This window comes from Sciurus carolinensis, chromosome 15 (genome assembly GCF_902686445.1).
Source record: "Sciurus carolinensis chromosome 15, mSciCar1.2, whole genome shotgun sequence".
NCBI classification, from domain to species: Eukaryota; Metazoa; Chordata; class Mammalia; order Rodentia; family Sciuridae; genus Sciurus; species Sciurus carolinensis.
Window position 1 is genome coordinate 62,014,893 of NC_062227.1, and position 17,397 is coordinate 62,032,289.

A 17,397-nucleotide genomic window follows, 5' to 3' on the forward strand; every position below is an offset into this window, starting at 1 on the left:
CCACTGTGTTGGAATTCATCAAATTCCATCTTGACTCTTTTGCTTCCAGTCAGCCAGCAGACTAAATTTTTGTGCTTGTTTATGCTGAAATTGTTTCATTCCTGACTCAAGTTCACTTTTGGACACATCATATTTGCCTGTTGGATGCAAAGACGAAAATCCTCTTAACCCCAAGTCTTGGTTCGATTCCCTCCCCACTCCCCAACCCCTCATCAAAAGAAAGATCACGAATAAAAAAGAAATTCAAGAGATAGGAAAAAAAAAATCAAAAAACAACAACAAAATAAAAGGAATCGGAAGACTGAATGAGAACCAGTTGCACCACTGGGTGGACTGTTGTATACACATTAGTGTTCCTTGCAGCTACACGAAGACAAATGGTAAGGATTTCTAGATGAACAGATCCCTATTCTGCATATTATAAATCACTTGAATGTGGAGGTGGATCAACTGTTCCAGGTTGCTTTCAAAGTCCAAGTTTCTTAAACCGATCCCCAGTCTGAGCATCATTCATATATATATGAAATATATATGTGTGCATGGTGCAGTATGGACCCTTTAGACATTTTTGTATAGTAACTTTAATCCTGTCTTCTGCTAAATTTCATTCAAAAATCCAGTGCAGGATACCAATATCTTACCTGGGTTTGGAAAGTACAAAACAACGACAAGAAAAAACGCACTAAAAAGGCCACGTTCCCTTTCTTCTTTTTTATGGGGGATACCACCCAATTACTACGGAGAGGTGCAGATCATGTTTCCCCACCAAGCAAAGAGCAGCGAGCAGCTTCTGGTGGCCGTTAGGAAGTTTTTCGCTTATGCCCAAAGGGAATTCCACAATAGAGGTATTGCATTACAGAGTAATGAATACATCAAAGCTGGTGAACAAGAAATTGCAGCTTTTCCTCGGTTTGACTGAGAACAAAATATAAAGCACCAATTTAAAAAATAACCAAATGACTACAATTTAATGTTTTGCTTTGTTTACAGATTTGAAAGACTTTAATTCAGCTCTATGAAGCACCTTTCTGATAACATGTATCAAAAGTGCCCTCTGAACATGTACATCCATGCAGGGAGTTCCCAGTTCCCTACAGAGTAAACGCCGTATTCCCTTCTGTACACTTATCCTGAATGTGATCAGAGTATACCTGCTTCCTATATAATATTGTTCCTAGGGATACCCGCCTTGAGACTATACAAAATGAGTGCAGAATGGACCACTAAAAGGAAATCTTTAACATACTGAGGGAACAAGTTCACACGGTTTCCGTTATTCCGGGAGGAGGGGAGAGTTTACGTTATTGTCTTCCATGACCATCTTTGAGCTCCTTTGTTCGAACGTTTCTCAGGAAAGCCCCAGAATAACTTTTCATGAAGTCTGATTTCTGCTATTCTCCTAAGGTTTTAATCCACCTCCACATTGTAGGAACTTATCAACAAATCAAAGTATTTTAGTTTTATCGCTACTGAACATATTTACAGTTTTCAACACACACACAGCTAATCAAAATGTTTATGGGTTTGTAAAAGATGACCACGTGGTAACTATCTTATTTGTTCTTACATTTTCAGAAATGAACATAAAATTCAGATTCTTGTAGCTCACTATTTCATTTAAATGAGACTTTTTTAAAACCACACAGTTTAGAAAAACAAAAACTGATACAATGTATTAAAACACATAATAACAAGAGTCTACATGTAAAAATATAACTTTTACATACACAATTTCAAAATAATGATACGTTTGCCATTTGTTGCATAAAATTTACAAATGTATTTCATTACTATATAACTGGCAAAACAGGAGAACAGATGGAACATTTAGACCATTTCGATGGATTTATGGCATTTACTCAGTGCTGATAGGTGGAAAAACTACTTGAACAGGGATTGTTTTTTTCTTAATACATGCCAAGATTGTGTGGCTGTAAAAATAGAAACGAGTTAGACACAAAAGGATGCTGACAAATACTTAACTAGGAGCACTATTTGTTACTGCACTATACACCAAAGTCAATCATTATAAAGATTTAGGATGGAAACTGGTTTAATTGTGCCCAGACGTCAAAGCTAGCTATCTGCTGAGTTGCTGTGCCATAGCTTGGTCTACGTTTCTATCAGATATGGTTAAGTATAAACTTCATTCATACTGGCCAGAGAAATACTGCGCTACCCCTCCTCAAAAAAGTGCAACTTAATGCTTTAGGACTTATAAGGCTTATTATAATGCTGCATGATGACTGAATATTGGCATTTTTCAGACGAAGGAGGAGGCAGGTTAAGTCATCTACTTTTTAGTAAACCCATTTTGAAAAAAAAATCAAGAAAGCAACAAAATCAATCAGCTCTGTCACACTACTTGCAATTTTCTCATTTGACGATTTTTGAACTTGGGTTTTATTTTTTTTTGTTTTTGTTTTTTTTTGTTTTTTTTTTTTTTCCAAAAATCTGACCATGTATTCAGAAACGCCTCACTGCACACTACTCCGGCTACACAGGTAGGTAACACTTGAATCGTTTTGTTAAATCACAGCCACTTTGATTATGTTATGTTTCCGATGATATAAACATTGGAAGGCACAGTGGTAACATTGTAGCATTCTAACCTTGTACCTCTGAAAATCCCAGAATAGGGTCACAAATGCAACATTACAAGTCAGACAAACTCCTTTTGCCATGTCTTGGTAATGCTGCTTGTAATATCTACACATGATGTGACTTTTAAGTCCTGTGTTCCCAAAAGACTGGAGAAACAACTTTCTACTTATTTATGAATGAGAAGCAACATCAGGGTCAGCATTTCCTCCTGCACTGCCCCTCCAGAAGCAGAGTTGGCACTACAGGTTATGGTAACAAACCAGGGAAAGGGAGAGAAATAAGACCAAAAAAAAAAAAAAAAAAAAAAAAAAAAAAATCCATATTTACAGTAAAATCTTTTTTTTAAAAAAGTTAATCAGTACTATTTTTTTACAGGAGAAAAAAAAAGTCTGAAACAAATGAACAAAAGCTTACCATAGTCACTAAATTTTTAATATATATTTATATATATATTTATATATATATTTGTCATAGGTCTATAAGATCCATCTGTTCCTCCTACCCTAAGGAATGGCTAATGTCATCACTTCTTGTCATCAGGACGTTTGCTGGTTTTGTGACTAGGGCAGCCGAGCTCCCCCTAATTCAATATCCAGTAATAATAAACACTAGCTGACTTGAATACCAACAAAAACGTTCATGTAGTTTTCTTCAGAAGTACACTTTTTCATTATTGCAAGTTTACAATTTTTTAAATTAAATATTTTTTTCAGACTTACAAATTAATTATATTTTTTTTTTTTTCCAAAAGAAGTTTAGGCACAAATGCATTGTTCCACAGTGTGGAAAGATTGCCATTCAGTCTCTGGGCTGCGTCTCAGCCTGTACATACTGCTTTGCACATTCTGAATGATATGTTAAAGAAGTCGTCCCTCAAGTTGCACTTTTTTCTTTCTTTTTTTTTTTTTTGTTTGTTTTCTGTTTTTTGATAATTGGGAATGCTGAAACCTCTTGCGTCTGCGATTCATAACTACTCAGACTTGTCTTATATTACAAAAAAAGGGGTTAAGGAGAAGTGTTTATGTGGGTTTAAGATAATACAGCTGTTAAGGAAGTGGTCTCTTGTTTTAATGAAGCAATGTAGCAACTTGGACCTGAGAAAGGAAAAAGAGAGGAAAGTTAATTAATACATTTATTAAAGAGAAAGTGATTAAAAAAAAAAAAAAACTCATTTACCAAGCAAGAAAAACACATGTTAAATTTGGGCAAAAGTTGACTTTTACAGCAAGAGTTAAGGAGTGAATTTTCAGAAATGTTTGAAAACGAACTTGCCCTTTCACATCTGTCCCAGGTGATTGGACGCATCTCCCATTCCAGGGTGCGGGCCAGCCAAGGAGAGTGGGGGAGGCTCTGAGGACACCTTCTCTTCCTCCCTTCTTTTCAGACACGCTGCTTTCGGATTCAGATTCCTTTCTGTGGAGAACGAGAGCACGGGACGTTTAGTCAACGTCAAGGCTTCTGGCAGAGGGCAGTGATACATCCTCTGTGTGTGTTTGACCTTTTGGCTCAGTTTTTATGCGACAGAAGGAAAGGAGCAGTTAGGAGGTGTGCACTATGCTGAGTCACCTGGTAGGTCACTAGAAAAACCTGAACTGCATGGAGAATTTGGATGGCAACTTTACAGAAGGAAAGAAGCTGGTAAAGAAAATCCACTAAGCTGCAATTACTGACAGTACCAATGGAAGCTTATGACGTGACGTCAGTTATGAGAGGACTCTACAGCTCAGTAATCCGGGGGAGCAATGCTGCCTTACAGACGGAGCTGCAGCCCACGCTGAGCAACTATTCTGAGGGTTCTTAAGAGTCTAGCGCTGTGGCTCGCAGCAGTGAGTCCATCTCACCTCACGGCAGCCTGCACTGACCTCGGACTTGCTGCTCCAGGCTGAGGATGACAGCCACGGCCTGGTGGAGGATCAGGAGCTTAGTCTGAGGCTTGTCACTCTTGAGGTGGAGCTGCACCATGCGGCCAAGCTCCTTGAAAGCCTCGTTGATGTCGCGGACCCGCAGGCGCTCACGGGCGTTGTTGGCCATTCTCCGCTCCTTCTCACGCTCTGCCTTCTGCTCTGGGGTCAGGTCCTCATCATCATTATTGCTGTGGGACAAAAAGGATGCGACATTTTCTAATGGTGTGGGGAAAAGGAAGGTATCTAAATTGTTTTGTTTTCTTCCAGCGTTGTCAGGAAACTTTCCCATCTCAATCTGTGTTCGTGCCAGTTTTATATCCACTTGACCTTGGAACTGGTCCACGTATAAGATATTCACCCACACATGAAACCCTAATCAAACAGGAGAGCATGATCTGGGCTAAGGAAAAGGCCCAGAGGGTGCCTGTTCCGACACAGGTGGCAAGAGGGGAAAGAAAGCTCTTATGGGTAAAGCCACGCTCTGCAAACCAGGCATCCATGCACTATGCTTGCCCTGCCCTCTGTGACCACACTTCAGAAAAACTGTTTATACGTAATCTTTTTTAAAAGAACTTTCATACTGTGACAGCTGAAACTTAATGAAATATGTGACTGAAAAGAGATTTTGATAGGTCAAAAAAACATAAGATTGGTAGGTTAATAGGATTAAGAAGAAAGTCCTCCACTGAAGACTCCAGAGCAACGAGGGTAAAGACCACGGGGCTCTGCCCTGATGTTGACATTCCCAGCTCTGAAGGCCCGGCCGACCCATGAACCCTACCTGTGTCTCATTTTCTCCACACAGTAAATAAAAAGTTGAAAAAAACATGCCTTCCACGGCCTTTAATGTTATGGATGTTTGTGATTCCCCAAAATAAGTTGGGGAAATCTGAATTGACATCAGCTATGTAAAACAATACAAAATCCAAACATCTACCTCTTATAAATTACCATGACCTCATGGTGAGTCAAAAATGAAGCCAAACAGGAATCTCGCTAAGAACCAAAATATCCTATGATTCATAATGAAGGCATGGTTGGGCCTAGTGTGGCCTGGATAGATAAGATCAGTTCTGACCATTTCTGGGTATCTTAGTGACCAGTTAGACGTTGAGCAGAAGGCAAAGAGGATGCTGAGTCATCTGGAAGGCGGAGCATCTGAGGACTTGCCTGGCAGGAGGGTTTCCAGCATTTCAAAGGGCTTTCAAAGGCAGGTGTGGGAGGTGTCCCTCTCAAGAAGGCAGAACAAAACAAAGAACTCTGGATGACCACTGTGAATGACTATGAGCAAGAACCCTTTCTGGGAATGAGAGACATCAAAAATGTGCCACTAAAAGTAATGTAAGTGCCACTAAAAAGCAATGACTCCTCGGTGTAAGAATTTGTGGCCATTAGCCTAGAGGTTCCCGCATTGAGCTAAAGGACTGAAGATTGGCCACTACCTTGAAATTCCATGTCTGAAATGTTCACAGGACAAAGCATTTCAGAACTGGGAGGCATGTGGATAATTATTTAGTCAATATGACCTACATTTAATGAATGCTGGCTTAAAAGGTATGGCTCCAATCTTCCATTTTTGGAAAATCCTTGGGTAACATCCAAATTGCAAAAAGGACCAAGGTCACTGGAAAAGCTCTGATCAATCAAAAATGAAAGCATATTCTTGGGATCCAAGTACACACAGTACATGATGATGTAGGAAAGCCAAGAACACTTAACAAAGGAGAAAAGTTAGTGAGGAGGATGAAGACACTAAAGAGGCTCAGAGACCACACTGCTCTCCCATAGCTGAAACTCCTTTCCATGTGGCACCACCAGCCACAGATGTGTGTTAGCTGACACACAATTCAATGGAACCAATCGGAAAAGAGCCTCTTTCTCGGCTTCCTAAGCCTCCTCGGTTCTATGCTTATTCCCCTTTTCCCCTAATCCATGATCCCTGCTGGTGCCAAAGAAAATCAGTTTACTATTAATTCACTCTTGCACCCTGCTAAGCAAACAGGATGTAATAAGCCAAAAGGAAGTCTCTGCTGGACCTGCCCTGAAGCTAAAAATCCGGGTAATATTTTTACATATCAAACATGTGCCATACCTTACACATAGGGGACTTGAAAATGGGAACTTGTCTTCCAAAGATTTTTCAGGCTAATAACTGATTAGAATTGGTTACTCACTTATAAATAAATTAGTTATGCAAATGATCTGCCTAGATTTGAAAAGCATCACTTCGCAACATAGTTTTGGAGGCACGCATAAGTAAATGTCACAAAAGTGACCTTTGAAAACAAGAAGGTTCTCAACAGAAAGTTAAATGTTGTTCTGAAACTTCAAAGACTCCATTAATATGTATAAGTTATGTTACCAAGAACTGACCAGACCAAGAGAGAAACTGTTAAGGATGTGAAATTCCCACCCTGGGATATCTTGCCATGTGGCCAAGAATCAGGAAACTGTAGTGATGGTGGAAAGGGTAAGCTAGAAGCATTGAGACTTTTGGGAACTTGCAGCAGGACATACAATGGAATTTGCCCCAGGAATTATAAAGCCAACATAAAAAGGAAGTGTCTTCATTAAGAACACTAGATGTAAACTTGCAAGCCACAGCCTTTAAAAGGGAAGTTGCAGGCACAGTACAATTGGTTTAATTCTCAAATAGAAACAACCCAAAGGAATTAAGGTAAAGCACATGGGCGTCCATGGCATTCAAAAACCATCTGATAACTAAAGTTCAAAGAGACATATCTAACTGAAAGATAGCAGATACTTAAGACCAACTGGAAGCTGTTCTCCTGAAGTTATGTTTTCTGTCAAGCCAGGGAGGAAAAAGATTAGCAATTGAGGAATTACTCTTCCAAACATTAACAGATTTAGTATAAAGCTAGAAATCAATATTTTAAAGAAAACAGTTACAGTTACATACACATCATTATTTGGCTCTTTAATATGCCTAAGTTCACTTTTTAGAAATATTTTAGAAAGTACATTTCTGACCAAATTTGTAGAATGTAATTTTAAAAGTAAACCATTTGCACTTGCATCCATTATAAATCTGTTTTTTTTTTTTTTTTTTTTTTCTTTTTGGTACTGTGTATAATCAGCATTGGGTCCAAATTCATAAATGCAAAAACATTTTAGGCTTCACTAGAGTACAGGTATCTTAAATGATACTTTTAGTACTTCTAGAAGAGGCCTTCAATTTTCCTTTCATCTGTAAATTTACCTGCCAGGAAAAAACTGAGTAGTTTCTTCCTGTTCTGTTCACTTCATCAAAGTCCAATAAAGGAATTAAATGAAGCGACAGTATGATATACTGTTACCTAGATCTTGACCTAGTAATTGATTTGATATCCTTCTTGTCGTCGTCTAATTTCTTGTCCTCAGAAGATTTCGTGTCTTGCAGGTTCTCATCACCCTCATCGTCAGATTTGATCTCAGAGCTGCCGGAGGAGACACTCTGCCCCTGTAGACCTGGTGGCATGCCTACAGGAAAAAAAAAGATCAGGTGACATGGACGCTAAAACCTTGATGCATGAACACTCACCACCCCCACCCCCGACCTCAAGGCTGCCAGCCAGATGATTCGCACTGCTGAACTGTGATCCTTCTGTCACTCTTTCCCTGCTATCTGGTGAAGTTTCAGAAATGCACCTGCGGAAATAAGTTTTCCCTGCATTGGCTCTGAGGTTAAATTCTATTTTGCAATCTTTTGGAGTAGATGGTAATTTCACTGTCTACAAAACATCAACTTAATTGCAATGAAAATCATAATCATGAAAATCACACACCTCAATGTTCTGATTAAGAACCCAAGTAAATATCAGCTATTATATTGAGTTTCTTCCATATGCAATGATTTAATAGAAAAATGTCCTTAAAATATAATTCCCAGGGAGTACGCTAAATATATGCAGTCAAGACTTCAATAGATACCCTAATGATATTCTGAAATTAGGCTTCTCTTATCCTCAAGGAGTAATCAGCATTTAAAAATGGTACATATGGAAGGCAGTTCTTTGCTCACTGAAGAAAATTCTAGCTTTATCATCGCTAAACTTTCTAACATCACACTACATTTTAAAATGTGACTTTAATGTTATTTTATTTCTTAGTAGATGAATGTCTATTGAGTATTTCCTTCTACTTGCAATCTATGTATTCTGGAACCCTATTTCTCAAAATTTGGTCCATGGGCCAGGACCATCCTTATCACCTTGGGAGCCGCTAGAAATGCTGCATCCCAAAATTAACGAATCTGAATCAGCCTTTTAATGCGAACCTTGGTTCAAGCTTTTCGTGTTACAGTTTGAGAAGCACAGATCTAGGGCAAAGAGAGCAAAACCAAAAGCTCTGTCAGATTATTATTCCTCAGATGAAAGTGAATAGCCATACCCATATATATATATAATTGACACTCAGATGAGTATAAAGTTAACACTTGAAAAGATAAGGATTCTCGAGGCGGTGTTACTGTGTTTATTTTAAATCTGAAGGGAATGAGAAGATGTTATTGAAATGACCAACAGTCAGCTGGCCAGTGAGTAGCACAGGGAACTTAGACCCAGACCTGGCCCTTGTAGCACACTTCCTGGGGACATGAAAGGCCTTGGAGGCAGGCACACAAGGCCGCATTACATGGCTAGATGACTCAAGAGCAAAACCGCCCAACCAAGTTACATTTTAAAAACGTACCTATATTTCCTTCCATCTCAAACAAATAAAACAATTTCCTTCCATCCTATTCATTTGGAAACATCATGTTCAAGCCACAACTAACCACATTAGAGGACCTGAATGGGTAAAATGTGGAAATGGCTAAAATATAATTTCCTCTCATCAGTCTGTTGTCTCATTCCCTACTGAAATGGGACCAGGATTTCAGAGGATGTTTGAGGAAAACAGTTACTGAAGAAACATGATTAGCGAGCTAGGTTTTCACTACTTTCCCATTTACTTACCATTTTTGTACCAAATTTGACTCTTGGTTTTCTGCCAGTGCTTCCTGAGGGCTGCCCGCCAAGGACGCTGGGCAACGACACTGTGTGTCTTGTTTACAGGAGGTCAGAAGTGTCCTTCTCAGACACACTTACCTCTGTAAGGGTCCTGGGGTGGGTTCAAGTCAGGGGAAGTTGCAGACTGGACAGGAAGCTGTGGAACCGGAACCTGATTTGGCAGAAGAGAATGGCTGCCTCTCAGGGCCACACCATCTTCACGGTGGGCCCCAACCTGAAAGAACAAGAGGAGGAGGCATTGTGATCAGTGGGAACTGGAGGCAATACAGCTGTTTCCAGGGGCAGCAGAGACCTGATGCAGGAAGGCTGGCTTCTGGAAAACGATCCTCCCTCACGTGTTTCACTAGAGGGCGCTGGAGGACTGCACATGTACCTAGAGTTCTCTGCAAAAACACTTAACGCTCAGTGAGATGCCGTGCTGTACATCCAGTGACAAATATGGCAGAGTAGCTCAGGCAGGTAAAACGTCAAATTGTCTCCCAGGGTGCTGCAGTGGAGCGCACGGATTCGTACCCATCTGTCTTCTATCATGTCCGCCAACAGATCTGACAATTATCTTAATGCCCATATGCTTAATTGTGGGCTTCTCAATTCCCCCATTGCTATCGGAAATCCTACAGGAATTTCAATTTGGCATTCGACTTTCATTTCAGGGGATAAGATTCTCAGGCCTGCCATTTTTTTTTCCATAATGCCAGCTAAGCCTCTGACAGCGGAAGCTACAGCAGTATGGGACATAGCCCCTGCTCGGTACAAATATAATAAAATGTCACCTGGCTTTCCAAAACTGGCAGCCCATTCCAAATTAATGTTTACTGTATTTCATCAGCTGCTGAGTTCCAAATCCAAAGGGGGACCATTTCTGCCAATGCCACCACACCGGAAAATGTACCAATAAAGGTTTTATTAAACACACCAGTAATGCCATGATTGCCATGCGAGGATGTTTGGACATTTTTCCATTTTTTTTCCCCACTACTCTGATCCTAGAAAGACACCATATTGTAAACACTCTTTGTGCTTCCAAGAATGATATTACAGAGTACAGCATGATTACTTGATTTGAAAAAAAATACTGCTGAGTTTTTTATTAACTACTACTACCTACTATGGGGTCCAGAGACATTGAACTTGTGGCACTGAGACAGCAGTTGCTGACTTTACGGCATATGCCTTAAAGCAAAACCATTAAGCATTTGTAAACCAAGAGAAACAAACAGCTCACATTTGCCTTTGTATTTTTAAGTAGTTTTCTTCTTAGCCTATTGTTAAGTGGGCATTTATGCCAAACAGTGGGTCTAACACTAAAAAAATATTTATGCATGAATTTATTCAGCTATGAATCAGGGGTTACTTCTATTTCAAAAATATAACAACACAAAGCAGAATTTTCACTCTTTGGTACTAATATGTTTTATGAGTATTTCCAAAGAATGCAACAACAGGAAGAATTCAAAACAACAACAAACTCACAGGACTGAAGCACATGCTATTATTTAAAGGCATCCAAGTATTAAGAATTTTATATGTATATATGTGCGTGTGAGTATATGGAGGTATTTTATACGTATATATGTATGTCTACATGTATATACACACTCCTAAATAAAACCATAGAAAAGGATTTGGTGGGATTGGGAGGATCACATAAATTGTACTAATTGTTCAGATTCAAAACACAGTGAGAATAGTAAAGGACACTGTCCACACCAGGAAATACAAACATTTCAGCTGAGAGGCTGGGAGTCCCGTGCCAAGGCACTGGGTGCCTGTGTGGCGACACGCTTGCTGAACAGTGGTGGTTGAGCTCTGTGTGGCTCCTTTATGGATTGAGACCCTGAGCTCATTCCATTTTTGACCACAAATTGGTCTCTTGGTAGATTCCTCCTGCTGGCCCAGAATTCCAGCTGTGGAGCAGGTCAAGCCCTTCCAACATACTCAACTCTGTTGCCCCACCACCCCGGTTTTCCTCTGTGAATGGGGTCTGCTCTCTTACAGGCAGACTGGAACACCCTGTTCCTTCAACCATGTCTCACTCACTCTTTCTATATATTCTTTGTTTGTTTTTTGGTGGTGCTGGGGATTGAACCCAGGGACTTGTGCACTCTAGGCAAGTACTCTTCCAACTGAGCTATGTCCCTGGTCCTCTATATCTTCTTTCCCTTGAAAATAAGAAGAGTCATTTTACATTCAGGTTTTGATTTGCCATGTTTATATTTGTGCATATAGAAAACAGATATGATCCATGGTTATACTTTGGGTCTAAGATCTCATCTTGGAAGCATCGAATTGGACAGGCCTTGATCAAATGACAGTTTTTCATATCTATAAATCAATGTGACCTAAATAATTATGTTAGTGCAAATTCATTTTTATTAGTATTTCCAAAGATTCTAATTTCCTGAATTTCCACTAAGGATGGTTCTCAGTTGGAATCACTGAAGGTAACCACTGATATGAGCTTAGCAGAGCGGTACACTCCTTCTGTTTCATAAGCATCCTATAAACACTCTCAAGCATTTGTGAGCATCATGATACCACTTAAGATTAATATTTTATTTTTTATTTAAAACATAGTCAGTTATTGATCCTGAAAAAAATTCTCCCTCTGTGTCACATTTAGACTTGTTCTGATAAAGGAAGAATCCACAGTGAATTACCTTTTTATTTTTTATTTTTTGCCTCAGTTGATTAGGGAAGTCAGTAGAACTGAGAGAACTGAGTATAATAACAAGAGCAATAGTGTCTAGATCCTCAAGGTAGCTGGTTTCTTTGTTAGCTCTGTAATCACCATAAGTTCTCAAATGCAAAACAAAGAAAACAACACTGAAGTAAGACTCCTAGGCTTATCATAAAGAGTATCAATAGTATGTGTGAAACAATGAGTACTTAATAGTTACATAATAGTTCCACATAGTATCATGTCTTAACTCAAAACCCTTGCTTATTACATAAAACTCAAGAGTCGGTGAAGTTCAAGAGCTCTGAGCACTCAAGCTACCGTCACTTATGGTCATCTTTGCACTCATTGTCTACTCTCTCCACATTTGGTTGATTTTAAATCTTTCTCCTCTGACAGTGAAATCACAAACACAATAAATACAATTGAGAGTACAGTTGTTTCAACTACAATTTTTGGATTGTAGGCATATGTATTACCTAATTCTATTTTCTGTGGGTCAGTAGGTCATTCAAAATTCGATCAGTAAATTTTCATGAAAGAAGTGGGAAACAAAGTTGTCCTTAAAGTCTTAAGGTCTTACTTGTTAACTAATATGTGTACTTCAGGACACATGGATTACGGGTGACAGATTCAAATCCATGTGGTAACGAGTCTGATTCTCCAGGATCAATTCCACTGCTTGCTTCCTTGGTCATAGCACATTCCAACCCTAGTTACTTCAGAAATGTCATTTCTGTTCATGTGAGAGTCAGGTAAGAAAGATGGTGGATGATCAACACAAAGTCTTCACTAGAACAACTCAGAAATAGACGGAGGACCCAATACCGCCAATTTATAAAGACAAGTGTTGTGATATGTCCACTTCTCCTATAATAAATAGATAATGATGTACTAGGAAAAACAGATTCTTTCAAACTAAAAGTTGATTCTAAGTATGACATATGGCACCTATGTTTAGAAAACTCAAACTTCATTAAAGTTCTATTTTGATAAACATTTAGATAACTATAAAATTACAAGCCAGCTTATAAAAAGTTAAGTAATACTGACTGCATTTTTTGCAATCTTTAAGAATATTGTCACAGTCACTTATAGTTTTAGATATAATTATGCTAAAAGATACAAGTAAAATTTTAAAATTATTCAATAATTACTAATCGGTTGATCAGAGTACATTTATTATTTCAGAAAATGTTATCTAATGTATTCCATACGTGTCACTTTGCAAGGGTCTCAGAATGAGTACCAAAGATGAGGTCCCCCTTCTCATGGAGTTTTTAATGAAGATCCTTGGTAGATTTTTGTGCACCAGTCGATTTAGTGAAATAGTTTTAATAGCAAGGAACTGGGACCTACTGGAGCTTACTCAAGTTAACCTAGGGTTTTTAACTCAGAGGTCTGAGGCCCTCAGACCACTTCTAGCTTTTTATGGGTCATAGGACTCTTTCCTCCTCCTGGGGCATCTCTGCTTCCTTCTGGCCTGCCCACTCTGACTAGAGCCTGCTCTCTTCTTTCATAGTGTCTCTTGGTACATTTCTTTGAGGGTTCTAACTTCCTCTCTCTCTTAGTATTTTCCAGGTTCTGGATGCCAAGATCATCTGTTGGCCAGCACATCACTTTGAAGCAGACATGGGTCATGCTATGAATAGGCCACCCTAGGATCAGGTGTTTTGTGATCCAATGAGTTACAAAAGAATGAGCAGACAGGATCACACAGCCCAAACATGGCTGCCTTGGCCTGATCCTCCTGCATATGGTAAATCATGGCTGGTACCTGTATGTACAAATATCTAAGTTGCATTGTACATTAGGTAAAGTTATATCCCAATTCTGACATCCATTTCAATTCTCTCCTGTGAATTTATCATTGGGAATAATTAAATACCTCTAAATGTACATTACTTCTTTTGAGGCACAAAAGCACTATAATTTTAAATAATCATATTTTCTGGGGAAAGAACTGATTTACTAGAAGTACTTTAAATTCATAGAAAATAGACTTTCAGGGTTTGGAGAGACTTGGAAATAAATTAGGCCAAATTCAATTTTACAAAAAAACTAAGGTAGAGAATGGTTGAGTGACTTGGACAATGTCTAGTTAGAGAACTAAAACAGATCTTGAACTCAGAAAACATTTAACATTGAACAGTTCGATTGGGCATATAGATATACACAGAGGAGGGAAGTTGAGTAAGGTGGTAAAGGGTTTACTTTCTGGAGACTTTATTTTAAATCAGTGTGTGCACATGTATGTGTGTACATGCATATGTGTATGTGTATAGTGTTACAGGCATATATATACATATACATATGTAGATCTGAAAATCATTTTAGTTTTTTTTTTAATCATAGGAAAAAATTCAGAGTTCATTAACTCAGGCCAAGGCCAAACTGTCTAACTAAATTACAAAATTTAATATTTGCCACAACTCCTCCAACATAAACAGATTTAAAAGACATGCAGTTTCAAATTAGGTGGCTGTTGGCCAGGCTGCTTTTTATACGGGGATGTGGGATGTGAACGGCATCTTGGTAAATATCCTTGTCCTTATCCTCAAGCTAACAACAAATGCCACAAACAAAAAAGACATTCAATGCTTTTGCTCTCTTTGTTTCCAGGGAGTATTGTGAAAGTAATTATTCTGTTGTATTTAAGAGGCCTATTTCATGGATGGGAAAATGTATTAAATTTCATTTGGCAGTTATTCAATCCTAGTTAATGTTATCTCCAGAGATAACTGCTTCAAAACAGGCTTTCAGACCCCAGTTACTTCCATTCTACCATAATCCTTCTAAGAGTGTAGGACAGGAACTTTAGGTAGCTTGTCATTCATTTTTAGATGTAGGTGATGATGACACAAAACCAGATATGCTATTACAAACATTTTGGCATATCAAAAATTAAAGCGTGTTATGGGTGGCACTGGTTCAAACATTAGATGTTTTTCAGAAAGAAGAAAAATATCAAGGAAAATGAGACAAAGAAAAAATTCTGATACTTTTTACTTTCCTCTCCTGTTTTTTCAAAAACAGGAGAGAAAAGTCGATGGGCTTCCACTGTAATTAGAACCTATTGACACAGCAAACAGTTTTGGTGTTGAACTGTAATCTCCCTATGAAATATCAATTATACATGACAGTTGTAGAATACTAGATTTCAGTTTCGATTACCTTGCCAGATCTCTTTATATTAGAGGAAAGCAAACTTATTTTCTCATATGCAAAATACCATTCTGGCCACAAGTACATCTTTTTCAGGAGGCAGAAAGTAGTCAAGCAAACTTTTCTGGTGGCTCACAGACGGAACTGAGAAGCTCATAAATAGCAGCAAGTAGATGGATACTGTGAGGAACACCACCAGACGCAGAAAGCAAGACCTGGCTCTAAAAACCAAATCTTGAGAGACCAAGTCCTCACACTGAGATATCTTTCTTCACCCACGAGTATAATTTCTGTATTCGTCAATTTAAAACATTATCTGACAATTTTTTGAATTGTCCATGTGAATACATTTTAAATAAAGAACTTTTCACTGAAGTCAGATCTGGTGGATTCACAGTTCTTTCATTTGGATTTTGATTAGATTCTTAAAATATTTATTGGGAGATTTCATAAATGTCATAAGAACACCCAGTGAATTTTTTTTTCTAAATATCTCACAGTCTCCCACTTTGTCTGAAATTTAATATAATTCCTTATTATGCAATTTTTGGAAGTTTACTTAATAATGCTTATTTTCCAGATAACAAAATACTTTTCAAGAGGATTTAAATATGATCTAAATGATCCTGAGGTTTGCAGTGTTGAACTGTCATGTGATCAGCTAGGTTGAAACTCCTCTGGACTGTCCACAAAAATGGTTATAATGAATAATTCTGTGATATGATCTGAGAGATGCAAATGGATGCAACCTGAATTCAGTTCATCTTTCTTTTTCTAACTCATAAATTCCATCTATTAAAACTGTTTCATTTCTCTCTTCTGTACCTCTACCCCGTTACCCCGCCACCAATTCTCAACATCATTTTCCGACTGTGGAAACTATAACCGGATGTAGCGTACCAATGGGGGACTATGGAGGGAGATTAGCAGAGCCCATTTCATCCCATCCCTGCTCCAGGTGGCAGGCTAGAAAGTAGGTTGTAGGGAACTAAAGTTAATCCATTCCTAGTGAACCAAACCCATCTAGCACAGAGATTATGGTGAAATCTTGCAATTACTTATAAGCAGCTACTTTGGTTTGGAGCAAAGGAAAAGTCAACTGAACACTTGATGTGAAGTGTGTCATGCCTGTGTGCATGCAGTCTTGCCACTGACCTCCATACCCCGTAGCCAGCACAGATAGTCTATCACTCTGGATTTACCATAACCTTGCCTTTTAATTTTAAAATGCTTCTTATTATCCAATAACATATGCTTATTATGAACTATTTGGAAAGGTAGGAGTGTAAGGAAGCTCACCTAAACTAATGAAATATGCACCCCACCCCATCACTTTCCAAATCCTCACCTTTGGGATGCTATATTCTCTTAGCATCACTTGGTGGCTTGCATATTAAGATTCCAGCATGGCTCTTCACTGTTCTTTTCATCAATCTAAGATCTCTAACTTGTTCTGCTGTGTCCTGCACCTGGATACCCAGGGCCATTTTGATTTCTGCCTGTTTTTAAATTACTCAGTCTTGATTTTTAGTTACTTATTTGTGGCCTCTTACCTGCTGGGCTCACTCCCACATCACCACAGCTTACACAAAGCCCTCCCTGCTGTCCTCTGGGCTGGCTTCTGACTCACTGATCGCTTCTCTTTCATTAGTTCTACAGATCTCCAGGCTTTAGCGCTTCAGGGCCTTGCTGGTCTCTGCCCTGCACTTTCTCATCAACTTGCTGGAACTGTGTGGGGTCTTCTCTGATCATTCACTGAAGACCCCACCCTCAACACACATTCCAGGGCACTGTTCAATAACACAGGGCTTAAACTTCAGTGGTTTCATTTTGCTGCTATTCATGAAGCCTATACTTGCCTTGGGGTGTGAGTGTCCCAAGGGCAGCGCCTGGGTGTAGGGCACTGCACTGCACTGTGTTATAGTATGCAAGTGTAGGCTCCCTAAATAGAAATGATCATCCACAGGGCAGGTATCTGTGAGTCTGTCTGAAATCTAAACCTTTGGGTATTGTCACATGCACATTTAGCATGTTT

The 17,397-nt window shown here is 38.9% G+C and overlaps 1 protein-coding gene across 18 annotated transcripts in view; it reads right to left on the reverse strand.

Moving 5' to 3' along the window:
* Positions 1-3,284: 3,284 nt before the first annotated feature.
* Tcf4 (transcription factor 4) overlaps positions 3,285-17,397 on the reverse strand; it is a 341,168-nt gene continuing 327,055 nt past the window's right edge. For 12 of the 18 annotated variants that reach the window (XM_047526166.1, XM_047526173.1, XM_047526182.1 and 9 more), the window contains 5 exons: positions 9,596-9,731; positions 7,826-7,988; positions 4,467-4,696; positions 3,877-4,017; positions 3,285-3,698 (listed from right to left, as the gene is read on the reverse strand). In XM_047526166.1, the coding sequence (XP_047382122.1) occupies positions 3,881-4,017; positions 4,467-4,696; positions 7,826-7,988; positions 9,596-9,731 (666 nt within the window). In that variant the 3' untranslated portion in view covers positions 3,285-3,698; positions 3,877-3,880. The remainder of the gene's footprint in view (positions 3,699-3,876; positions 4,018-4,466; positions 4,697-7,825; positions 7,989-9,595; positions 9,732-17,397) is intronic. The other 6 variants (XM_047526170.1, XM_047526171.1, XM_047526169.1 and 3 more) reach the window with 1 other exon arrangement.